Source organism: Anguilla rostrata, chromosome 2 (assembly GCF_018555375.3).
Source record: "Anguilla rostrata isolate EN2019 chromosome 2, ASM1855537v3, whole genome shotgun sequence".
Taxonomy (NCBI): Eukaryota; Metazoa; Chordata; class Actinopteri; order Anguilliformes; family Anguillidae; genus Anguilla; species Anguilla rostrata.
Window position 1 is genome coordinate 42,400,769 of NC_057934.1, and position 27,421 is coordinate 42,428,189.

General features: G+C 43.4%; 1 protein-coding gene across 1 annotated transcript; it reads right to left on the reverse strand.

Annotated features, from left to right (window-relative positions):
* Positions 1–1,026: 1,026 nt before the first annotated feature.
* On the reverse strand, positions 1,027–26,564 carry LOC135248096 (exportin-6-like). Its single transcript, XM_064322324.1, has 24 exons — positions 26,205–26,564; positions 22,922–23,012; positions 22,435–22,547; positions 20,135–20,332; positions 19,082–19,241; positions 18,226–18,303; positions 16,229–16,742; positions 13,991–14,117; positions 13,128–13,237; positions 12,244–12,352; positions 11,966–12,058; positions 11,668–11,737; positions 11,341–11,500; positions 10,442–10,534; positions 9,917–10,061; positions 7,987–8,133; positions 7,400–7,589; positions 6,525–6,680; positions 6,069–6,183; positions 4,338–4,509; positions 3,489–3,650; positions 3,091–3,189; positions 2,201–2,431; positions 1,027–2,005 (listed from the first exon to the last, which is right to left on the reverse strand). The coding sequence occupies exons 1-24, from the start codon at positions 26,205–26,207 to the stop codon at positions 1,904–1,906; spliced, it is 3,438 nt and encodes a 1,145-aa protein (XP_064178394.1). The 5' UTR covers positions 26,208–26,564; the 3' UTR covers positions 1,027–1,903.
* Between the last annotated feature and the right edge of the window lie 857 nt (positions 26,565–27,421).

The window sequence follows — 27,421 nt, forward strand, 5'->3', positions numbered from 1 at the left end:
GGTGACAAGCTGGTAACGGCAATTTTCCAAATCCATAGCATTCTCATAAATCACTATCTATAATTCAAAGAGCACATTATTGAAGTACTTTTAATTGTAATGAAACAGATCTACAATTTGGCTGTTTGGCAGACACTGAGCAGCTGACTACCAGTCTTACACCTGAGCTACTTACTTGATTCTGTATGCATTTTGCCCTTATATTGTCTTTTTTATAGTGTGAAGCACTTTGAGCTGCTTGTGTTTTTTGTTTGAAAGGTTTACCACTAGCATCACCATGTGCATTGAATTGGTGCACAAAAATGTACAGATTGTTCTGTACTGAGTCTAACACCACCTTTCTTCTCATTCCCCAGTACGGCAAAGGTGACTTCTCAAGGACTGGACGGCACCATCTGGGATTTCTGACAGACATCTCCGTCACACATCAACCGAAAAGACAATGACAAGTGACACCCACCTGCAGTTTCATTTAACATACCTTTCACACCAATTCTCAGGCGCTAAATATACCACCATATTCCTTGTACTGCACGGTGTCTCCTTCACAACGTGTTTAAGAGCTGAGCTAGATGGTTCTTGGTACAGTAATGGGGCACACCATGTCTTCCACAACAAGAACACTTAATGTAATCTCCCATTCTGAGGTTAGCATGCAATAATTCATTTATGACAGCCAGGATATGACAGATCTACACAGCTGCACAGCATCATTATCTTCCCAAAATTTGGGGGTCGGCCTGTGGGTGTGTCTGCTGAGGCTATTGACTGGATTCAATTATTTTTATTTGTAACTTGTGATGGGCCCAGCCACAAGATGGGTCTGGTGACAGTAATGACATTATAGAAGTATAACAAACATTTGACCACAACAAAAGCATTGACTACAACATAATTTGACTGCATTTGACTGCATAAACCCGTAAAACAGCTGGTGCAGAAGGCATTTCACGCACTACGTCTCCCATGAACACCACAATTTTCAGACATCTTAAGACAACACATTTCGCATAACACCACACCATCTTTGTTCATATAGTTTATTCCCTGGGTTAATCAGCATAAAAACGTGCCACCGAGGGCTTAAAAGCTTTCCACACAAAGTCCCTGCAGAAGGTACACAGGCATCCAGTTGTGTTCACAGAAGTTTGGACATTTAGTCCTCTCAAAAAAAAAAGTGGGGAATTCATCCAAAATAAATAACACACCCCATGACAAGAATTATTATGCAACACTGACATTATTTTCTCAGTGATCTGTTCTCTTCCATCTGACTGGAAGGCACAGTGGCATTCTCTGGTCATCTTAAGACTTTTCATTTTCCCTAGAATTTCCTGTCTGGAAAATGTTTTTTACATTTTCCTGATGCAAAAAAAGTTCTCAATGTATTCAATAAACCTTAACATAAGACATGTGTAAACTATACAGAAGTAAAAAAATAAAAATAAAAACACGAGTTAAAATAACAAAATACAAATGAGTCAATGAAAAACGACCAATAAAACCAATAAAATCTGTCTTTGCTTTTTACAAAAAGAAAAGTATGCACAACACATTTTATTTAGGAGTCATTTCTGTACCCTCTAAATGGAATGGAACTCGTCTCTCAGAGCATTTTCTCAAAGTGGAAACGTCGAAGGGAAGGAGGAATGTGCCGAGCTCCTCACAGCCCTGCCTGAGGGGGCTGGAAAGGGTCCTGCAACTTCATAATGCCGTTTCCTGCGTGAAACTGGGGGAACGTGGTGGACAGTCCAATGAAATTCGTAGGCGACAAGGTTCCAAACCTGCAGGGCAGTCCCATCGGAACCCTCTCCCCAGCCAGAGATGAGCCTGTCAGGGAGAGCGGTAGAAGGGTTGCTGCTGAGCGACAGTGTCCAGGTGACGGTACAGGAAGGAGGATCTGCTATAGCCTGACACTCCCTAGGGGCAGACTGCCATTGCACAGCCTGTAGTAGCGCAGGTCATTTACCAGCCTGTGCACACTCTGTGTGAAGGAGGGCAGGTCCTGCACAGGGAAAACAAGCACAAGAACACAGTCATAATTATCAAAATGATCACATACCCATGATGGCAAATCGTATATAGTGCTTGCATGCCAGAGGTAGAGGTAATAAAGCCATCTGAATCGTACGTACATCTAGTACACAAAATACCTGAAACTGGAAGGTGTGTAAAGCCTATTCAAGAGAGGGCACCTTACCCGCTCCATCTTGAAGTTACACCCCAGGACATTGCGCTGGTTGGCATCGATGCCATGGCAACTGCTGAGGAACTGAGGCAGGAAGGTGGAGTAGAATACGTCAAAGTCCACCGAGGCCATGTTGTACACGGCCAACACGATCTCCTCCTGCAGCAGGTCATGGCTCCTGCACACCAGCACCAGCAGCAGAACATTGAGGAAGTGGAAGAGCATGGAGGTGCAGAACAGCTTCTGCAGGAGGAAACGCGAGTGAGTTTAGGGAAGGTTGCAGGAGACAACCCCGCACTGAAAGCTGACCCTGAAAATATCTTGAATGAATTAAGGTGAAGTGCTGTAGGAGTGCCAAGGAGTTCCAACGGAAAATAATATTATTATTATTATTATTATTATTATTATTATTATTATTATTATTAATAATAATTTAAGAGCTTCAATTTTCCTTCGTGATTTAAAAGGTAAATATACTTATAATACTGAGTAAATTCTAGAATTAAATATAAATACATCACGAACACATAGGAACACAAAACATGAACACAACATTACATGAACATGACAGCAACATAAAAATACAAGAAATGGAAGACATGAAAACTGACAGCATTAACACAAGCTAGAACACAAGGAATAAAGTTGAGTATGAGAAAGACAGAGACGGTGCTTGAAGAAGTTTAGGGAAGAAGTTTCCGGAGGACGTTTTTCTTAAGACAATTAAACTCGGAGCGTAAACAGGTCCATTCCGTCCCTGAAGATAGACGGCATGTTTACAGATTCCAGCTTGTATCTGTACAGCAATCATGGGTGGAGGAATTGCAGTGTGACACTCTGTTCTTAGGGTGTTGAGATTGTGGAGAATGGACGGTCAAATCAAGTCATCATGGGTTACTCACCTTGTGATACAGCTTGTGCTTACTGTTGAGGGACTCCAGATAGAAGAGATTCTGCTTGAAGATGTGAATGTCTGGCTGTAGAAAAGACTGCCCGAAAGCCTGGGAAAGCAGACCATTAGGAAAGATTCAGAGAATGCCATTTACAAGGGTTTAACTCTTGCATTTTCAGTCAAGTGGATGATATGAACATGAACATGTACTTCTCTGCAGTTGGCATAAAAGTACAGTAAGTACAATGTAATAATTATCTTAGCTAGAATAAAGCTGATGCTATTCTTAGCAGATCAGCCATAAATATTTTACATCACAGCTCTTGATCAACACAGACTCAACACTAACTTCGTCACACTGTTGTAAAAACAGTTGTGATTGGCTGGCTAAAGATGGGGCCCACAGACCTGCATGGCAGCGGTGAACTGGCCCTCGTTCTCCACGGGCTCCTCGGGGGCGTTCCTGTGCACGCTGGCGAGCACAGAGCTCTTGAAGTAGTACCTCCAGTTGTGGTGCAGCACCTGGTAAAGCAGCTCAAACAGCTCCGCCTTCACGTCCGGAGAGGAATGCTGCGGACGCAGACGTGCACACGTGGGCATGTACGTCACAACACTCATTTTTCTGAAACATGCTCGTTGGTCAGAGCCATTTCCTATGGCCATACAACCAAAGCTCAAGGAAATTAAGGTGCAGCTTCTCACAGTGATATTCCTACACGGGTCCATGGGAGTAAAGAACCTCACTGCGTTAGAACTGAGAAGGACAAAGGTACTGGAATTATATAAAACATATATTTACTTTTATTATTGTGACAATGCTATAATATTATAGTCATCTGTATAACCTCTGGAAGGAAGCATGAAGCTACTGCACAAGCTGCTTTGGAGTTACTTGAAGTGCATCTCCTTTGCATGACCATGAACACAGAATGCCCAGATACTCACCACTTCAAGTGTCTAAAATACCCTTCATTACACACGAAAGCTGTCGGGGCTAATCAAAAGCAAACACTAAAACTGAAATGACAAAAATCCAGAGAGTGAACTATCCCTTTAATCTTCATTACTAGGAAATATACTTGCGCTATTCACTAGATGCCTCACTTCAGAAACCTCACAATGGGACTGATTAGAAAGCTAAGCAGCATGAGTCACAATACCAGACATATCACTGTGACACTGCCAGGCTCTCAGAATTGTGACATCACTTCCAAGACCCCGTTGAGAATGTGTGCTAAATGAGGGCCTCGTGCTCACCTCGGCCAAAATGGGATAGAGCTGCTCCATGCAGAGGGAGATGATTCTGGGAAGGAAGGGTCTGAAGGCCTGGCCCGGCTCCTGCACCACCACCTGCAGAATCTTCAGGAACCTCTCCACCACCCGGCAGCCAGCGCTGCCCTCCCGCATGATGCTCTCCGCCAGCTGCTCCCTGCGGGCCAGACGACAGCGAGACGCGATGCTCGCGTTCACAAAGCCAGCGGCGCGCCGCGAGCGACGGGACATCGCCCAGACGCGAGAGAGACGCTCATCCCCCTGCTCGCTCCGTTCAGCACAGCTGGAGCATGTGGCCGTGTGACCTACTCGCCAGCTTGTCAAAGGTATGACGGGACTCGGATCAACTTTCGTCATCGCGAAACACAGGTGTGACAGTGTAGCATAACGGCAAGGAAAATGGGCTTTTAAATGAAGTTGTAGGTTCAGTTCCCAGGTGGGGCACTGCCTTTGTATCCGTGAGCAAGGGACTTAACCTGCGTTGGTCAGTAAATATCGTAAGTGAAAATAAAATTTGATTAATCGCCCAGCCCTACTTTCCAGTCACAACATGAAACAAGGGTAGCATAAGGAACAGGTTCAGTCCAAAGGCTTCACGCCCAAAGAACACTGACTCAACACAGACCTGCAGTCTCTCTCTCGTTTCCACACTCAAAGACTGAAAGACTATTTACAAGGACAGATACTGGTACTGCCTTCACAAACCCTTTGGAACAATGAAATAAATGTGCAAATTTGTACCAAAAATATTCCACTCCAGTCTAGTGAGGTAACCCAGGAGTCTTAAGCAATATAAAGGTACTGTATAATGGCAATGATTCAAATACCAGCACAAAAAACTCAATTTAAAGTTCAGGTCATGCAGCAATCAAACCAAATAACACCAATTTACATACATTTGGTGGCGTGAGAGGCACAACCTGATGTTATATGCGAACAAGACCAAGAAAATAGTCTTTGATTCCAGGTCTGTTGGTGACCATGACCCTGTATCAATTCACAGGGAGGTAATCGAACAGGTAGCAGTGTACAAATATTTAGGAGTGTATTTTGATTTTAATCAGAACTGGGCCAGATAGGTTGAGAGTGTTTGTGCACAAATCAATTAACATTTGCCCTTTTTGCTGAGGCGCAGGGTGTATGGAGAGGACCGGCGCGTTAGGTTATCATTCTTCAGAGCAGCCACTGAATCACAAACATAAAACTTGATTAAAAGGGCAGGGAAAATCATTGGCATGTCACCTCCATCTTCTCTTCGGGAAATATTTGAAGAGGCAGCGATGAAGTAGGCTGTCAAAGCCATCCGGAAGAAGGTACAGGCTACCAAACAGTAAGCTGAATAGGTACAAATTCTCTCTGGTTCCACTGTCAATCAGGTTACTGAATAGTAAAAGCTTGATTACTTCTTTTGAGCTGCAATTTGCAATGTATTGTTAAGGCGCAACATACTTGTGTGGATGTGTGCATGGATTGCATGATATGGTAGGAAACCGGCAATATCCTGTGGATGAGCACAGAATGTATACTGGATGGATACTGCATGGGAGGAAATGTGCAATATTTTGTGGGGAATATGTAATATCTTGAAGTGATCTGTGTGTTTTTACCCCCTTAGTAATTTTTTTTTTAATCTGCTATGAGACCAACGGTAACTCGGGAATGTCCAAGACAAATTTCTCCTGGAAACAATGAAGGCTTATCTTCTCTCATTTTTACCTAGTGAACATGTTGAGGAAGGTCTGGATTATCTGCTCTGTGAACGACACGCCCATCTGAACCCTCAGGCCGCGGAACAGGGTGAGGAAGAAGCTGAGCATGTCATCAGTCACCTCTGAGAGACGAGCAAAGAAAAGGACATTCAGAGGGATGAGCGCAGGCATCCACTGTACACTACGTCACAGATAAATGTCTATGCCTTGCTAAACTGAGCCCTAGGTTTCGTGACAATATGCAAAGGGCTCATTTCTACTGATTATTTTCAATGGACACAGTAAAAATATTTACTTGAAATGAAATATCATCACTTTTCATTTATGAGAAAACAAGATAGCACCGATTTGGCAATATGAAAACATAAAAGCTTACAGACTGATGAATGAGGTCAATATAATGTAATAAGCTGATAAGCACATGAGTAAGCGGAGGGGGTCTGAGGATATATCAGCTTAGTACCTGGCTGATGGATAAAAGCAGGGAACAGGGCCAGAGACACCTGCACAGATTCCTGTAGAGACTGGTAGCAGATCTGCCGGGACTTGGTGGACTCCCCCGAGATGCTCTCCACGATGTCCCTGAGTATCCACAGTGTCTTGTGCACCACCGATTTCACTAAATAGACACACAGAGACTCTAATATGAGCTGCAGCCAGGCTTTACTCATATACCCTATCAGAGATCAGTTCCCTTATACTCAAACTCATCATACAGTTGTGACAAACAGAGTCCTCACAGAGTAACACTCTCCTTACTGCTGTAACACACAGTCCTAACAGTCCTTTCCAATGAAGCCTCAAACCCCATTTTCTAGTCCCACTCCTGAACAATGAACAAACCTTACATTGGACTCAACAAAAGAAAACAGTAAAAGGAATATAATATGCAGATAGAAATGAAAGTTGGTCCATGAGCTGCATGCATTTTTAGTGTTATTTTTTTCTCTTTATTGTCATATGCGTTGAATAGCTTTTGGAAGAAGGAGGCCATTTTCATAGGCTTATTTCTACGATGAAAACCAATGCTTTGTTTGAAATGTTCACAGGTTTTATGTGATCTAATACACATGTTCTTTTATGTGTAAATAGTAAAAGGAAAGTTACTGGTTTCATGTGTGGTTCACGTTGATGCAACACAGATGTTATTCATTACTATACTTTGCTCTGCTTAAGTGCGTCGGCCAAGTAATTGAAACGATAACTGGGCTGGGCTGTGAGTACTCATTGCCATTATCGACCTGGAAAGCCCTGCTTTTAGTGTGCTTTTAGCACATGCGCGGTTAGCGCTGCTCGGGCTCTCCGAGCAGCGAGGGGAGCGCGGCGGCCTGCACTCGCCTTCCTCCAGACCCGGGCGGCCATGCTGGGGGCCGGCTCCGTCCCTCAGCTGGCGGTACTGGCGGGTGAGCGCCGCCAGCAGGCTGCAGTGGTTGGCGGAGCGGCTGTGCCACTGCTGCTCGCTCTCGGGCAGGTTGGGCCAGGGGAGCAGGAGCACGTTGGACAGGGCTCTGCACACCAGCACCAGGGCCTGAGGGAAGAGAAGAACAGCGCTACCGTCTCGGCTCAACAGTTCAACAAAACGCACCTTTCACTTCACATGAGTCATCTCTCTGTACCGACAGCAAGCAGGTCAGCACCTGAACACGAACATGGGATAATACTACCTTTCACGAGAAACCTGTGAAAGTAATGTTTCTTGTTGTTAGAACAGCAGGAGTTCATATTTGAACAACTTTTCTGGATGCCCTGTGCATTAGTATGGGCGCTGAATGTTAAATTTGACATTTCATAAGGGAAAAATGAATGTCAAAATTGTAGTGAGATACAACAGAGGATGTCCACCGTATCCCTGTGATACTGCACTAATATAGAGTTCATGCTGTGGTGTCAACAGTGACAGAGCAGATGCATTTTCGTGTTCTGACCTCTGGGGGGAGCCTGCCAGCAGAGTCGTTGGTTACCAGGTTGAAGAGGTTCTGCACCGCAGGCAGAGTTATCAAAAAAACTGGCCGTACTGTAGTGGTCAGAGACACCATCAGATGGCAGGCTGGTAAGAGCAGCTTCTCTGGGACCTGGGAGGGACAGGAGAGGGAAAAGGTCCAATCAACAGGAGCCTGGAAACTTCGACCTGGGATGACTGCCAGTGTACAAGCCTCTCAGTTACCTCTGATAACTTTTTCCAAGATCTACAGTAAGGCAGGGAAGTGAAACTCAAATCCTGGAGGGCCTCTGTCTCTGCTGGTTATTGATGTGTTCCTGCACTTAAGTGCTTCATTTAAATCATGGATTGGCTCAAGTCTACACGCCCTGTTTCCAAGGCCTACATTTGCTGCTGACTGAAAGGAAACCGCAAAAGCCAGCAGAGACTGCAGCCATCCAGGACTGAAGTTTGAGAACCCTAATCTAAGATGTGCGTTCAAAGGACACTTCAATTCATTCCTTTTAAATTGCTTTCAATAAACAATTATATGCGAAGCCACAGCTAATTTCTTCATTTGAATTCGGTTTCTCCAATTTAAATTAGAGATTCCATTTTTACACAGGCCTCTGCTGTGTTAATGCTCACTGCTGTTTGAAACCGTAAAGCTAGCAAAAGGCTTGGGGGCAGTTCTACAGCAGAAATAAGGGCAAGGGAAAGGGGAAAAAATATCCTTGACGTCAGCTTGATTAACGTTTTTTTTTTTTTTTTAAAGCGGGACCCGATTCCGTACAGCGAGCTGTAAAGTTTACGACCCGCGCGACGCAGACGTCCTCCGGAGCGCGATTAGTCACCCAAGCGGCAGGGCCGTGTCATTAGCCCCGAAATCGGTGACTCATCGTGGCACTCACGCACTCCCTTAGCGCTCCCTGTTTACGCTAAACAGGAACCCGCGCGCTAATGAGGGCGCGCTGGGCTCCGGAGACCCTCGCCGCTCGAGGACGGCGTGTTCTTCAGCTTCCCGCAAACGAGGGAAAACCAGCCGGATCTGCACCGCACCGACACCGAAGACTCGCGCCACGGTTTCATCATAAAGCCAATTATAATGCTGAATGAAATGAGATTCATATCCATATGCAGGCAACAACCCAACAAACCGGGGCTCGGAAGATTCTTATGTACTTATGTAACATTAGGCCGCGGTTTGCGCGAATTGGGATTTTCTGAAAAAAAAAAAAAAACCTAAATCGCACTCTAAATTCTGCTCTCTCAGTGAATAGACTGGTGCTGCGTGAAAAGCCTGAGTCATCTGACTATGAAGCATTAACATGCTTTTATCCATGCTTTTATTATCATCATATTTTGGCAGTAATGCAATTTTATTCTGTTCTATTCAAACTTGCTTGTAATCAAAGCTGGCTGAGCAACAGTGTGAGTCAGAGGGCCCAGATATTAGAGGCTGAGTCCCATTCTCCACCCCGACAGGCCTTGAACAGGAAGCAGAAGGGAGTACGAGGCGTAACAAAGGGGGCTGACAAAAAGTTTTATTTTCCCGCCTAATGAGATGGATGCAAATGTAATTCATACGGTACCCACACAAAGGGGTGCGCAGCCTCTCTAAGAGGATATAAAAGATGGCTGTAAATAACACCCTCTTTAGCACCGCGTTGGCGCTGTCGACAGGCGTACTCTTTCGGCTGATATAAAAGACCCTCGTGATTGGATCTGGTCTGAAGTGTTTTCCTGACTGGATTGCTTCTCTGTTACAAGGCAGAGGCGGGTTTCTCCCCCTCGGCTGAAAAACAACACGAATCCGAACTCATCCGAGCGGCGTTCCGCGCGGACGCCGCCCGGTCTCTCAGAGCTCGCGATGCGGGCGCTACGCCGTGACGACAGGTAAACGGCAGCGGCGCTTCGGGGAAGACGCGCGCCGGTACCTTGGCGCTGATGAGGGGGGCGACGGCATCCATGGCGGAGGTGACGAGGGCGACGAAGCGCGTCTGGTTCTGGTGCTGCACCTCGCTGTAGACCCGAGCCAGCCAATGGGAGTAGGCCTGAAGAGCTGCCAGAGACTGGGCGTGGCTGCGGCACAAACGATCAAGTCGTTAAGAGGAGGAAGGAGGCACAGTTAAAACAACCCTCCTGAGCTTCCCCTTGAACCCTGATGCAGTGTTAAACAATAACACTTTGACCACCAGTCTACACACGCACACAGGTCTCCCATAGATACAAAAGTATTACAAATGAGAAACATCAAACAAGAGCCTGGCAAAGTAAAAAATAACACCATCTAGATGGCTGATTGTCTTATTATTATCATGTCAGACTTGAATTATCATTAAACTGCCTACTAGCACAATGCATTTCCCTTGGGCAAGTAATTAAAAGCAGGCCTATCAGGTTTTCCGGGTGCACACTCCCACAGCGAGACTCATGTGGGGACACAAACACAGTAGACTCACACATCGATGAGATCTGGCCTCAGCACAGAGGCCATGGCGGTCTGCAGGTCATGCACACTGGTCTGGGAGCTGTAGCAGGCCACCTCAACCAGCCTGTGTTCAAAGAAAAAGGCACACAACTTCCATGAAAACCCAAACCAACCCAACAGTAAACACTTTGTTCCCTCAGCTCGGCTGTCACGAGGTCTTTGTACATCAGCTTGAACTTAATGAACCTTACTTGAGGTACTTAATGGACTTTATCGAATCTCTTTGCAAAGTCAGGAGAAGCGCAGCACGGGGCTCTATCTGAGCATGTATTTACATCTGCATTTATCTTACCATTTGATTTTGGGGGGTAATTACACAAGATTAAGTTGGAGGACACTGTGTTCAGAAGGACACGCAGACGCGCCACTGAAAAGCACAGCAGGATGTAGGGACTGCTGAGATATGGCCTCTCAAAACGTACGCTCAGAGAATGTAAAATTATGCCATGGCGCCATCATTACCCTTTCCAACAAACGAAGTATTATTTTAAATATACATTCTGTCAAATTACGTGTACATTTAAGCTTATTGAAAGAGCTTTAGTCTACAATAAGCAAGAAAATGAATACCCAGTATTCCAGGATTATTTTCTGAGAGGCTAAATGGATCTATGAAATAAGCAATGTATATCTGCACAAAGCCATGAGGTAATTCCCACGGACTTGGCAAATTAACAGAACGTTCACATCTACTTTCTTCAGAGGACTTTTTATAAAGCTACTGAAAAGCTTTTAGGGTGAGAGGGCTTTTGGTTCTCGTTCGTGTGAAAGAAGAAACGTTCATCAGTTTGAAACGGGCAGCTGTGAACACAAAGGAGAATGGAGAAGGAGAGAGAAGTCACTGCGTTCGCCTCTGCGTCTCCCCCTCACCTTTCCACCACCGTCAGCGCATCATTGAAGCGGGTGGCGAAGTCGAGCCCGATGAAGTGCTCGCCCAGTCTGCCTGTGGCCCGAAGGAGGGAGCTCAAGTCCCGCAGTGCAAAATGTAGCCGCCGGCAATCATTTTCTGTGCTGATGTTCAGCCTCCGGCCTGCAGGGGGGTGACAAACATAAGCATAGTTCTCAGAAACACTGATGAAAACACAACATATACATGAAGAATGCTCTATATTTTCCATGCTAGTTACACATTCTATTACTCGTCACATTTTGACAAGTAAGGCGGTCAGAAACCATCTTAATCCAGTTCCTCCTTACCTGTGCTTGTGGAGACAACAAACTGCTGCAGCCCCAGGTACACATTCAAATTCTCCTGCAGCATTGGATACTGAGATAGGAAATACAACAGAAGTCAAAACACCCACACAGTGAATTGGAATAGGCAGAATTAGCGCAAATTACACAAAAAAATGGAATTTTCAAGCATCTTCTATTTTTAAAATGTATTCTAGTGGATTGAGATGACTTTCTCAGAGAAGGCTCATAGCAGAGACAACAGGGAAACCATTTCAAAGCAAACAGCCATCTGTAGGCTGGATGAGGAGGCAGAACTTACCAGAGTAGAGAAGGCATGAGACGGCAGCAGCTCCGTCACCTTAGCAACAATATCCAGACTCCGATGCAAGTACTGCTGCCACTCAGTCTGTTGCTATGGAAACCATGAAAATACAAAACTTTTGGATGTCCCCCTAAAATCCTATCTAAAGCTTTATTGTTCGATAAAAGTGATTATATCAAGGACAACATTTTGCACAAGAATGGATGGTGTTGTATTGCACTGGCAGACATGTATGTGTTTCAGAAAACATCTCCAGTTATGCCAATTGTTCTTACATCATCATCCAATGTCTCGTCATCCAGTTCCTCCAGCTGCGACTGATTATATCGAAACTGGATATAATTCAGCACCTCCTGCAGCAGTATGGCCAAGACATCCTTATACCTGAACAGAGGGAAATAAAAAAAGAACAGGTCCAACAGCAGGAACAGAAATGAATGGGTCACCTCACACACACACACACACACACATTACACCACAAATACAGGGAGAGGGCAATAACATTATTTGATATTGTGTAAGTATGACGCATACATAGTAACAGAGGAATACTGACGACTATCAATGACATACATGTCCTGAGGTTACTGACGGATGTGGCAAATTGAGAAAGCAGGAAGTCGTGCAAAGCACCGTGAGAGGCAGACCACAAATAGGTATCACTTATCACTTGAAAGGTTACAAAACACGTACATCATTTCCTCTGTGTTGTAAGCACGGGCAGGGGAACAGCAATTCCTACAAACTCAAACCTCTCACAAATAAAAGGCTTACCATCTCTGGAGGCTGTTCCACTGGGACACAAACCCAATACATTAAGCATCAGTTAGGTTCAATTATTTATTAACATTACAGATGCCCTTAAGGAGTGTCACTCAGACTTTTACATCTTAGACATACTTGTAACCCATTTATGAACCAGGGCTTTTACTAGGGTAGGATACAATAGTAGCGCTCCCGCAGTGACTTAAAAGACAAAGGACCAGGTCCAAATTACAGTGCTCTTTTTACTGCACCATATGCTACACCTTGCCATTTGGAGTTATGGGTGTGTTCTTTTCAGAAATCCACAAATTGTGCAGAACATCTCAATATGCTTCATATAATTACAGGGGGACTTGTACACACAAACATAATTCAAGTTTAAAAATTTTTTTACGTGTTCAGCATGCTATCTCTGTCGGTGAATCGGGTTTTTATTTTTGTGGTCAGGTAGTCCAGGAAGATGGCCCATATATCCAGACAAGAGAAGTATCCCTCGAGAGTGGGCTGTAAACAGAGCAATATTAAAGGAATAAAAAATTACTCACAGGAATGTGCTTCTTTGCCAACTTTCAGACTGTTACCCTGCATGTTACATTTCCAAGATTAGGATAATTTTAAAATGAGCACAATAAGTATGTGGCTATAGACAAATATAATTGTGCATATAAGGTTGAAAGTTAATTTCAGTAAAACAGTAAGCCTGCATTACATGAGAAACTTATTTGAAAGGGGGTTTCCAACAGAAACAGGAAGCTGTGAAGGCATTAAGGTTTTTTAAAGGCTAAAACCACTTGCACTTCCTGCTCTAGTAGGTTTTCTTCTCCAAGACACTAGAACATGAAGTAGAACTGCTATGATAAGGCAAAGTTGTACAGCACTTTGGACATTTGTGGGGACATTCCACAGCCATGAAAGCTGGTAAAGACCACCCACTTCAGTTTTTCACAGCTTGGGAGAAATCATACACAGCACAAGGCATTCATATCAGAAAAGACAGCAGGCCTCAAAATCTTTCCATGCACGTACAGCATCTTTGGGCTTGTAACTGAGCGGTTCACAATAGCAGTAGTAGATTCTTCAGTGCTAACGGAAAGTATCACAAGAATAGCAAAACTATCTATAGGCACCCAGCTGTAGCTCTAAACAATGAGCCAAGTATTATGAGAACAACAAGACAGTGTTTAGTTCATTTGGTGGAAATATTGAATGGTGGGGCAATCAAGTATGAGAGACATAAATAATCAGTGCGCGTGTTACCTGGTTGAAGGTGTACTTGAACAGCAGTGCCAGAAAGTCCACCGTGGGGAACAGCGTGTTGGACTCTATCCGCTTCAGATGAACACTGATGAACTGCCTCAGGAACTCTGTGAACTTCTGCACATAGCTGAGAACAAACAATAAAGAGGACAAACACCACCATCAGATCCAATGTTCACAAGAAAAAGATGTTTAATGTACTTCTGAGCGAAGAAAACAAATGTTTACAATTGGGAAAAACATCACAGTTTCAGGCTCGATTTCAGCCAAAACAATAAGAAAAAGAAAAAAAACTGAAGTATTAGGCAGCCAATAAAAGTAAAAATAAAATGAAACAAGAAAACACCTTAAACTAGAAACAGTTTAAATATAAGTAAAATCCCTTTAACATTTACCTAAGAGATGGGCAACCACTGACTCCAAACACACCTGAAATACAGCAGAAAAAACATGCTAGTCAAGGGCCTTTAGCAGCCAAGTGGAGAACGTAGATAAATCCCTCGGAAAGATTGTGGGTGGCATGAAAATATTAAATATCAAACCTAATTTGGATTTCAAATGCACTACTGTATCAAACTCTCCTTCTGAAACCACCATTGCAGACAAATGGTGTGGGAATGCATTTTCTTAACCTATTAATGTGGCCCATACTGTGAAATGTTTCCCATAGTTCTTTCCGTCATTTGAAACTTAAAGCAGGTGAAACTGTGTTCAAATCCCATTTCGGAAATGAGTTACTGACAAATTCCTGATTGGAGGTATGAGCAAACATTATCAGTTGCTTCGATTTAGAAGGAATTCCAGAACACTTGAAGCAGAAATGGCTTTATCTATGATCTCCACATGGTGTGTAGGCATATTGCCGCAAGTTCTTGCTGATCTGCATTCTGAGTGACTTACGGAAGTAAACACCAAAAGATAGGAACTCCAAAGATAGTTCACTGAAACCTTGGGGTTTTTTCATTTTATATCTGAATGCACATATGCAAGATCACATGGGAACACATGGTTATTTGTGGGGTTGTACAGACCATTACTTACCATGTCAAATTCATATTGTCTACAGGCTTACCAGGCTTACAGTTTATTTATTAGTTTATTTAAAAGGAGAGCAGACACTCTGTCCTTCTTAGTTCAGTTTAATCAGACAGAAGGAAAGCAGAGGGTTGCAGATAGAGAGGGAACTACAATGCAAAGAGCACCATGAGGAACTGAACCTCCATCCAAAAAGGTAGATGCCTATATGGGTCGAGAGGTTGCTGCTGTACAGGCTGCACCACACGGTCTCCCTGTTAACATGCATTTAAAATCTAATTGCAAGTATTCCAGAAGTTAAAGTCCCCCCCACCTCCTCCATCCCTCTAAGTATTAGAAAACTGAGGGAAAAAAATCAATTCAAGCCACCATATCCTTGGAAAAATGAACAAAGGTGACCTCAATGCATGGACAGACAAGCAAAAAAAAGGACAGATATGATCCAAGAGGAAGAGAGAGCAAGTATGCCATAGTTTTATCCCATACATGTCACTGCATGAACTCTAAATCCTGGAATTGTGAGTAACAATTGGTGAAGACCATTAATTTCTCCAAATGGGTAGCTAGCCATGGAACCTCAATAAGTGGGGGTCACAGGATGCAATTACTGCAGGCGGAATGGAGCTTTTACAAAGTTCTTTGTCTTCCTAGCAGCGCTCTACCAGCAACCCCCACAGCTTGAGCAGCAGATCTACTCAAGACAGGAAGTGGCAGCCTTCCCCTTACCTCACAGACGTCTCCTGCTGTGGGCGAGACAAAAATGTCTCATCGAGCTTCCGCTGAGCTCGCCCTGGCGGACAGCACCTAGAGTACAACAGCAGTGGAGGAAGGGAGGGGGTTCTAGAAGGAGAGGAAGAGATACCTCACACGTGCACAATGCCAGATTACCTCCAGCACTCACCTGTAGGCAGCAGTTCTATGGGGAATAACCTGCAAAGAAGAGAGTCAAGGACCCCAAGGCCTTTGCTCTTTCCCTTTCAGACACACTAAAAACAAGCGTGACAAGACCAGGCTTGTCAACCGGCATGAGCCCATAACCCTCAAGGCAACAAAGAAGGACCAGGGACCCACACGCCTAAGATTTCCCGACAACTGGGCGCAAGTCAGTCAGTCTATCGACAGCAGACAGACTGACCAAGCACAGGGTATCTGCCAGAAGACACTGGAAAGCGGAGGGTGGGGGGGACGTGCCTCTGGCCTTACCTTTCATCAAGCTCCTCCAGCCGGCTCTTGAGACTATAGCCAGAGTTCTCCCGTGTCAGTTTCTGCAGCAGGAAGAAGGTCTGCTGGAACATTCTCAGGAGGTACTCCCCGAACTCCAGGGGCACACAGTTCTTGGACACCAGCTCATTGACACAGGTCATGGCCAGCACCCCAAGCCATGCCCTGTCGACCTGGCCGCCTCGCTGCACCTGCGTGCTGTCACTTTCGAGGCCAAGGCACGGTTTGTTGCCAGTTGCGGGGGCAGGGACGGAGGAGTAGATGGAGGGAGCCGGTTTGCCCTGGTGCTGGTCACAGCCAAAGCGGGCAAAGTGGAAAATGGTGGCCAGCAAGGAGAGAGAGATGTTGGAAGAAAGGGGGATCCAGCTGAAAAGATGGGCCAGGCACTCCAAGGCAAGGGAGCAGAGCTGCAGGCTCTCCTGGTCCAACAGGGGAAGAGATTGTGACAGCTGATTGGAGTAGGGTGGACCCTGGAACATGCTAGTCATCTGCTCCCCTACACAAGAGAAAGGAACAACATAAACAAACCAACTTCTGCTTCCATGGTCACACGATGCCTACTGTTTATAAGCACAATCAAATTTTCATGTTTGCCAACTTTACACAATCACATTGCATTTTTCTTCAACATTTCCTTGATTTAAAGGCATACTACCCAGGATTTTCACCTTGAAAGTATTACAAAACAACCATAATCAGTTATTACTATGATGCAGTGTCAGTGTGCACTCATGCACAGTCCTTGCTTGTCTGCCTATACCATTGTTATACTAAAAAGTGTTTGGGACGTTTCTGGGCATGACCCTTTTTTGTGGGCTGCATCTGAAAAGCATGTGACCAATAGAAGAAGAACAGGAAACATGTATAGATTGGCTACAGTGGTGCATTTTCAGTTTCTGGGTCAGTACTGCAGAGATAGGGTCGCCTTGGTGGCAAACTAACAATAACCAAGTGGCTGGTCAGTGTTCGGTAATGTTAGGTAGCTGCCGTTATTAGCTAACTAAATTCAATTATGTATGGCAACGTTAGCTGGCTGGCTATGATGGCCTGAGAATTTGCTGTGGGTCCGATATTTTACAAAGTAAAAAACTTAAGGCTGGAGAATAAGATTCCAATCTACTTCTCTCGGCTCATGTGGGCTAGCTAGCAATCGATAGCTAGGTATTAAGGGGATAGTTCACCAGTTGGAAAATCCTACTATCCCATAAAAGTTAGGGTGAGTTAACTGCAACTGCAGTTTGATTACTAGGGACTAATATCCGTGATTTCAGAGACAATGTATTTTTCGCTGAATTCATATCTTCGTGAATGTGCGGTCGTGTGCCTTTTATTGTCACGAGGGTTGACTGGTAGGCCGCAGCCTGGAGGTCTTCTAGGCTACTTCCCTGATCTGCTGAAGGGGGAAGGTGGCCTCCTATCGAGCTAACCGGCATGAGAGGCATAAGACTTTGCTGCAATAGATACTCAAAGCTAGACTATGTAAAGATGAAAAAAATAAAAGCGACAATGAATTGATGTGTTTGCGAATACACATGCTTATGTTATATTTTGCTGTGCTTCCAGGCTAGAGCAGACTGAAACCTGCTGGCTTGCGTAGGCCCATTCCATCATCATTCATCTAAACTTAGCTACCCTGCATATAACAGCAAAGTGGGAGTTATTCTATCAGATATGTCAGTCGAGCATTTTGGCTTGTGACTGCCTGACTGGTATGAACACAACTGTATTTTCGAAAGAGACATGATTCCAGCAGTCCGCAATATGATGTTATAAAGGTATCGACTTAGCTAGCCAGAGCAAAATATCTAGTCGTTCCGCTGGTGCGTCACAGGAGCAAAGCAAGGAAAGAAATCCTACGTAGTATGCCTTTAAATGTATGCAATTGTCAACGTGCCCACCCATCCATATGATAAAAATTCATCAACTTCATCAGCTTTGAAAAGATAACACTAACAGACCATGGAAAAGCCCTTTCATACCACTTTCTTCAGACGTGGGTGAAGGAGGAGGTGTGGTGGCAGGGATGCTGTGTTTATCCCAAATTGTTTCTAGAATACCTGTAGAAGGAACATAAATCCTTGCTCAGTATGTGGGAGGTAAAGGAAATTAGGCAGAAAATTTTGTTTTTAACATGTTATCCACACTTAAGCACTCCGCATTGTGTGAATGAGCAGTGTTCACCAAATACAACAACACTCTCCCACACCTGACTCACTAACAGTAGAAAATACCAGTTCAACTGTGAGACTGAATTGTATCATTATTAATGCTACAAAAGCTCCCACTTAATCTATAGCGCAGGCCAACACACTCCCTGCAGGAGAACAGGACACAGGTGGGATTAATAACAGATACATGTTCCCTGGAGAAAGAAAATACTTTTCCCAGTTATTTTCAACTGTGTGTAAGCTGGTGCAACAGCTAAGGCAGCTTACAAACTGTATAAAAAACAATGCATAAATAAAATCAACAGAATCAATGTTTCAATAAGCGCAGACTGACAGTCAAACAGGATTTACATGGTGACACATGCATATCCACATTTCTAATGAGATGCACTCCTGAACATGACAGCTTAAAGGCCAAAACGGGTTGTTCTTTCGCACATTCATCTATATAGGGCTTGTGATATTTCCTGGACAGCCAGCATATATTTAAAAACCATTTGAAAGCATTTCATTTGGATGCTGGCCATTTGCATGAGCCATAAGCTACACCTCCAGCTTACAGCCACCGCAAAGCCACGGGTTCGGACGCAGAGCATGTCCAAGAACACCTCGGTTGGGTTTTAGCTCCAGGTAGAAGTCAGTAATGGGGAAAATGGCGGGCCCTCACCGGTCAGCAGGCTGAGCACCGTGGGGACCTGCTCCAGCAGCAGCCTGTGTAGCTCCTCTTTGCGGGTCACGCTGAGGTCCTCCCGGGGGCACGCCAGCTCCTCCGACGCGGTCTTGAGGAGCACCAGGCCCAGCGGGGCCAGGGTGGGGGACTGGATGAGCTGGACACAGCCACGGGGAGAGAGACAGCCATGGGTTCCTTCGCATGAGCACCTGCATTTCTGCACATCTGTCATCGCCCCCATCTCTGCCCAGCTGAAGGTTGGTGAGGGAGACGCAGAATGAGGAAGGCTACACTGCGCGCGTAAGGCCCCGCGGCTCCAGGGGTGTTTTGGTTAGTTTGGTGTTGCTGTTCAGACACTGGTCATGGGGACGTTCAAATGAGCCAACAAAAGTGGTTCATACAGCCCTCCCCTTTGTGACTTCCTGTTTTGGCCTTGCCCCCATATCACATGAGGTACTAATAATACTGTGCTCACACATGATGAATAAACACAATATGAATGTGAGCAGAATAATTCAGGCTATATCTCAGATTAGGCTCTACTGTTCCACAGCCTATGAAGAACAAAACTTCCCTTTTTTGTATACTTTCCCACGAAGTGGCCGTAAACAGTGACTGAACATGGTTGTTGCTGCTGTCCTATTCACATCCGATAGTGGAGCGACCTTTCTTTTCCATATTTGAGTGATCCCTTGTGATGGTGAATTGATGTAGCTATATTTCTGTTAATATTTACCATGTACCAAGATCTCGGCTACAATGACAGTACATGCCCCAGAGAATACATTTGAAGAGTATGTTCAGCTGAGGCTAACATGAGGCTGAAGTCAGTAAGAGAAACTGAAGTCATTAAGGGTGGACATCACTTTCTCAAATGTGGCTAACTACATCTGCTCACTGTCAGCAACAATCCACATGCACGATTTTTATTATGGTGCCTGATGGTTATTGCACCATCTGTTGAAACAAGCTTACGTTGGTAAGTATCAACACAATACAGAAGGAAGTGCAATAAATGATCTTGCATTCACTCTGCGGGGTTCACTCTACCTGCAGAATGTTGGTGAAGAAGTCCTGGTAGAAGACGGGCCAGTCCTGCTTGCCGATGTCCACGATGACCTTGCACAGCTTGTTGCGGATGAAGTAGGGCAGGGACTTGTGCTCGGACAGCAGCAGCTTGGGCAGGCCGCTGCGGATCTCTATCTTGTCCTGCGAGGACAAGCCCAGCCACATCTTGTTGATGAGGTTCTGCAAGGGAGAGAGATTGAGAGAGATTGAGAGAGATTGAGAGAGATTGCAAGAGATTGAGAGAGATTGAGAGGGCTGTCGTGTCCAACCAAAATCATACAAATGTATAGTTTGTATATTTGTGCTCTGGGCAGCACACAGTCTTTTTGTTTAGGCAAGAAAAATAAGGAATTGCTAACATACTGTGTTTTATTTTATTTTTACTTTATTCATCTATTAATAGACACAAGACGTACAAGATCAATTCTAGTTTAAGACTATTAAGGAGTTAATCATTGGCTGCAGAGTTGTTACTTGACTTACCAGCAGTATAGTGCTGGTCTAAACAAATGGAGCATTGCATGCACAAAGCAGGAAGCTGGCAGCTTTTCCTCCATAATTCATATCATGCAGGCACATACCATAACTCAATATACAGACTATACCATATTCAGTATTGATAGAGTAGCAGACGGCATTGAACAAAGGCCAAATAATACAAAAATCCTCACACCACTCTGGCACCCAAGCAAAGTGTCAGAAGGTTTACAGGCTTGAAATGGAATGCATGTGTGCAACGAATTGCAAGAGGAAGTCAGAGCAGGACAATGAATGTATCTGCATGCGGCTGGGGTATGCCGTTCTCTCTGGCTCAGCCACATACATATTATACATCCAGTGTCTCTCAGGTGGTCAATTTTGTTCCAAAATCGAAGACCAGACTCTTAAATATCTTATGCAAAGTAAATGACATAGTTTCATAGAACCAATTATGTCAAATCCAACAACAGTAGATCATAAACAACCACTCCCCCACAGCAATTTGCATCTGTTCTGCAGAACTAGTTGGCGTTTCAACAGATTACACCATGCTTCAAAGCACTACTACACTACTACATCAATGCACTCATATTATCTTAACTGTGGATACTGTTTGAAGTTCCCTTATTCACTCATCTCACGAGAATATCTGTAAAGTCCACATAATTGAGTGGACTGGGATTTCCTAAACAAAGAGATGTTTCACACTGAGAACAGTCGGTGACTTTAATTTGACATGTATGGAGTGATCAAAACGTCAAAGTTTCAGTGATAAAATGAAGAAGTCATTTTGCTCCTTTACTGAACAAGCAGATGGCCTTATTTTAATCTTTGTGGTTTATCTAGGGAGATATCAAGGCTGAGCTGTGTGAGCGTGTTCTCTTCCACACAAAGCCCTCTACAGAGCAACTGAAGCTGCGGTGTGTCATGGGCCAGTAGGGTCAGAAATGGACCATCACAACTCTCCTGGAGCTACACCCATGAACCATGGCCTTAAAACGCATACTATTCAACATCACATGCAACATCACAGTTGTTCTTGGTTAAAAAAAAGAAGTACATTAGCATACGGACACTTTTCATAGCTTTCGATGCAGTGTTTTTGCTCATTAAAAGAGGCCTATAAAAAGAGACATTGACACATCACATGGCACATATGTGAATGCAAATGTCTACATTATGCATCATTAAAAATATATTGTTGTAAGTTTTTTGAATGTCAATAAATGTGAAAATGTATGACAAAGCAAAGGTGCTTTCTGTAACTTAGTGTGGAATTTCTCTATCTAGCACCCCAGGAATCCTCTTAACAAAAGTCTACTAAGTCATAAGTGATAAATATCAACAAGGTATGTATAATATGTAGGACATGGTTGGTAATGCTGGATTAAGCTTGGGAACATCGTAAAGTGATCAATAATGCAATAATGAGTCAGCTGCGCTGTATGTTTTTAAAACCTCAATATGCCTGGTTACTTGGCTGCGTTCCTGGTCTTCTAACAAGTGGGCCCACAGATAACAGCTACCAGAACTGGGCATGGCCGATTGAGGTACCATCTGCATTCCCTCACTTTCCCACGTAAATCCCAATTATAACTGAGCACATTTAATAAAACTGTTTTCCTCCCCAGACTGCTGGGACATGTACAGTAGAAGAGAGACTGCGGCAATTTCTGCATTGGATTTGTGAAACCAGTTTGCTCATTGCGAAGCTCATTACTACAAAGTAACAGGGAACATGAGGAAAGGACTTTTCCAGTAAATCAGAAAGACATTTGTGAAGGTTGTCCGGCACCACTCACCTCAAATACTGTCAGACTGTACATCCTGATGTACTCGTTATGGGTGTTGGAGAGGAAGTAGAGACAGTGCCGCCAGGCCCCCATCTGCTGAGCAAAGTTATTCAACAGCTCCTCTGCAGAAAATTAAGGCGGGAAAAAGCAATTAAATCAAAAGTTCAAGGCCACAATGTAATAAGACAAAGATTCACCATTGAACAAACATAAAACAGATTGAAAACTTCAAATCAAATGCCAAATACTTGGCACTTCAAAAACATCTGCAGCAGTGAGCAGTACAACTAGGGGCTGCCATGAAGAAATTTCCTTTTGCTATCAATTAACTCAATGAACCTGAAATATATACATACTGAGTTATACAAAATGCCAAATCATTATGAATCAAGGTTTAATTTCTCTTCATGTACCCATTTTCATAATGGGTGTGACCATGTCTCAACTGGAGTTCGACTAAGTCTGCGATGTGGAGTGCAGGGCGGCCGTGACTCACCAATCTCCCTCTTGCGCTCGTTGGTGGTGCGGCTGTGAAAGAACTCTGACATTAGACTTTCCAGCGCACGCAGTGAGCCCTCCTCTGATGCCTGGACATGGCCAGTTTCGGCGATGGGATCAGGACGCGACAAAAGTGACCAGAAAGAACGGTGTGGAGGCAGAACAGAGACAGGCAGATGAGTTGTGAGAGGCAGTTATGAACAGCTGACAAAAAATGCTTGTCTTTTGCACACAGTAAAACTCTGCAAACCCTCTTCTACCAACATAAGCCATGCTCATGGGATTACAAGCATCTATAGGGACGGGGAGAAATTCATCTGAAATCAGGATTCTGTAATACTATAGAAAGACATACATGGTATTGAAGCTACTTCCTCAGAGCACGCTCCATTTCAGCATCAGTGAGTCACCAGATACTTCACCTTTCTGAGTTCCTTCATTTCCACTGGTGCTTCTTTCTTTTTGATTAATTCCATAATTTGCTTAAGCCAGAGAGCACATAACATACGTGTGTGCATACCAAATGCATAATATGACAATAGACCACAACTAGATAAAAAAAACACTAAGCTCAGGCAGCTGCTCTTGTAGTTGGACTCATATCACAATGTCTTTGCACTGCAGCAAAGCTGTTAATGCAGGGTCACATGTCATTTGGCCAGGAGCCAGGGGGTGGAATTCAGTGTTGAACCAAAGGGCTGAAGGATGATTTGTGTGTGCTGGGGAAGCACAGAGAACAGTGAGGAAGAGGGATAATGGAATGCTTGCACTTCACACACCAATGCAGGCATCTTTCAAGTCGGCAGACAAAACCCAAGTTAAATGAATCTTTACTTGTTCAGGATGCTCTGCAAGATTAGCACCACCATGTACTTTACCTTCTGTGATGACACCTCTGATTTGGACAACGGCAGTTTTCTGGCAGAGGACACTTCAGTGCATATAAACCGTAACATACTGAAGGCCCAAATGACAGCACAGTTTCTTCAGCTGATTATTAAGGCAGGATCCCACTTCCTTATGTGGTTTTGGCACAACTGTTGACACTAGCTAGACACACTGTTGATAAAAAGCATCTACAGAAGCCAGAAGTAGTGTCTATTGCAGTATAATCAACCGAAACATCCGGATACAGAACAATATAGGCCGTTTGTTGGAGTCACATGGCACAGATGTATTAATCAAGATATATGCTATTTTTAACCCTTTGTCTGGCTAATATGACATGAATAAGGGTATGAAGACCACACTAAACTTGGTAGTTTTAAATATTATTTGGGAAGCTACTATTTAAGTTATTATAACTAAATACCATAATGTTTATTATTTTCCAGGGTTGGTTGATATTTTACATTACACATTTCTGTTGAAAATGAACAGGCAAACACGATCGGTGGGTTGACAACAGGTTTCATTTTATTATTAGAAATGAGCACATTTGTTATATCTGAGCATAAATGTAGCTGCAGCTCTATGAACACCAAAGAAAAGGGATGGAAGGGGTGAGGGGGGACCTCCAGTTGGAGAGCTAGTCTCGCTAAATAAATTACAAGGCTAAACAGAACCATTTACAACAGTCGGTCACAAACAGCCACCTCCCCCATTGTAACTTGCACCTGTTCTGTGACTGAAGCTCAAAAAGTGTGTTGAAGTTCACAAACAGTTCTGAACAAGGTTGAGAAACCTTACAAGCATGTAAAATAAATTCAGTCGAGATAAATGAATGACCCCAAATAAGAACAAGGCACAGAAAGGAAGAGGATGGACGGTATTCGAGACATTCTTGAAATAGTTGCTCCCCGCGGAACTACGGAAGTTGCAAGTGATTTATCAAACGATACACCTGCTCTGGGTTCTGAAGCGGCTGGAAAATAGCCAAAGAATGCTAAAGTCAAGATCACCCAACACGCACATGCATTTTAGAGTTACAGACGTTAAGGACTTGCATGCGCCCCAACACAAGAACACCTTAAAGCCCAATGGCTTTCAAATCAGCCCTCGGCGTCTACCAATAACCTTCTCTGAAGTTTTTGCTTTTATCTGCCGTAAATTCAAGGTGCAGCACTATAAACAGTAAACCATTCTCTTTGCACTTTGATGCAAACAACCCACCGTGATCAGTAAAACCATGATATAAAAAATAAATACATAAAAAGGCAGTCCCCCTCCTCAAAAGAGGACTTAAATTGACCCCCCAAGGTGATAATTATAGTACTTTATAAGCTCAACAAAAAACTTTTGTTGTTACTCAAGCACACAGAGCACAGCCTATAAGTCATTAATTAAAACTAGGAAAGTCTACGCCTTGCATTAAAAATATTTATATGAAAATGAGGCCATGTTACAACAAAAAATATTGACTCAATATTAGCCCACACAAATTAAACAAGCTTTATTCCAAAGCAATGCATATGTAAATTACAGCAGCCTACTACTTACAAGCCTGACATACAGCAGCCTGACAACTGAGCGCAGGTCAGGGCACACAGCAAGGGAAAACCAAGTGGTCAGATTGTTTTAAATGAATTTAGTATGTGTGGTAAGTAACTATTATGAACACATTTTGTAGAAGCTCTCCAAAAGGACACCTTGTGACTGAACTACAGGCCTTTGTCAAAATGAGAGAATGGATAAATAAAGAATATCTGGTTTCGTCCAGTATCAGAAGTACATGCAACCACCACATAATAAAAAAATAGCAAACTATTTTTGGATTTATTTGTTTCTTTTCAGAATAAATATGTCCTGAAAGTTTACTGAGTGACACTCCGAAGGATCCGGGGAGTTGGTCATTTAGATACAAATGTGCTCTACATTTTAAGCTTTGAAACTTGTCTGTACTGCATGAATTTTCGTAGGTGACGGGGCTTGTTTAAGACAAAGGGGATTCTTACAAAAGATCTGAGCTTAAATAGGTTTTAAGGGGTTAACGTACCCCATTTGAAAATACGGTCTGAAGTAGGCCAGCCAATACAGGTTTATAGGAAGAAATGATTCGAATTCAAACGCCTAACGAATGAAACAAGGTAAACTTATAGCAAAATAACAAAATTCCAATTAAGTGCCTGTGGGAAGAAGAAATTTAGAATTGGTGTTTGAATTCAACAGGTTTCCACTGTTCAACTGAAACACCAAGACGTTGAACACATTCAGTTAACATAGGGCTTTAAAGACGTAGAACCCGTGGCGTCGGTTGCTATTTGCCCTAGAGGTATAGCTAATTCTGCTCCTAAGAAAATTATTCGCATTTGTCAAAAAAGAATGCCTTTTTAAATACTCACCATGTTCGGAGTTAACGGATTCAATCGCACCCGGCTGGTTTGTAGGCGAGGTGTTGTCTAACTTACTCCGACGATGTTCAGTCTGTCCATCACACTGGACAAGTTTAATGTTTAATTGGAAAGAACCTAAAATATGCGTTGGTAATATTTGTACTCGCCAGTCTCAACCAATATCAACAGCTCATCTGTAACAGTAATAACATCGATAAATTCACTGTTCTAACACGTAAAAACCTGGCCGCCGCATATTAGTTACAATACATATTTGCTCCTCTTTTCAAACTCCTTAAGGACGCTTCTGTCGTCATATGTTCAGCTGGTTGCAATGCTCACGATTGTCAGGGCTTGTTGCTTCCTCTTTGGTACAGCAGCCCCTCCCCGCCGGAAGTGAAATGTACATTTTGAGCCGGATGGAATAGAATCGACTGCGGTCTATGGGTCTGAGGAAAGGTCGACCTGCAGAAATATTATGAAATTGTTTGTATACACGTTGTTGTTTTAGTGATTCTTTTCTAAATGTCAGAATAACGACTTTTTAGAGGTGAAAATGCAGAAAGGGGATGCTACAGAAATAAAATGGTTTACTGCAAAATACGTGTTTGTAGTATATTGTTACCAGCGTAGCGGACGGTAGGCTATATTTAACGGTAAATTATCGAATAACCAATGCTACTCTAACCACTGACCACCCAATTCCTCCTAACCACAAATACCAATAAAAAATACATGTTTTAGACCTCTTCTAGATGAATAAACGACACGGCATCATCGAGTCTAATCTTTTTACATTTGCTCATATTATTTGCGTAGCCTAATCTAATGCCAAAATATATCTGATCATATATCATTTGAGAATGTTCATCATTGTCAAATCACCTACAAGTAATTGTGGTTTATTTGTTACTTTGTGTATGATTTTATGTGAGTTTATATAATTGAACAATACTTAACTTGTGGATGTAACTTTTCATTTGGCGCAGTGATGAACAATGAGGTGAATTTCACCATCTGAACTTATGATTTTTATTCTATGGTGTAAACACCCTTTCAAAGTTGTTACATTTTCTTGCATTACAGACTGAAAATAAGACCTTTAAATAACACGAGACTTCCTTCTTTCCACCCTACTGTACATGCCAAAATTCTAAATGCAGCTGCTTCAGAGTTGCCATTGGTCTCTTAGTTGGCTCTGTGGTCAGTCTCCTCTTTGTTCAGAC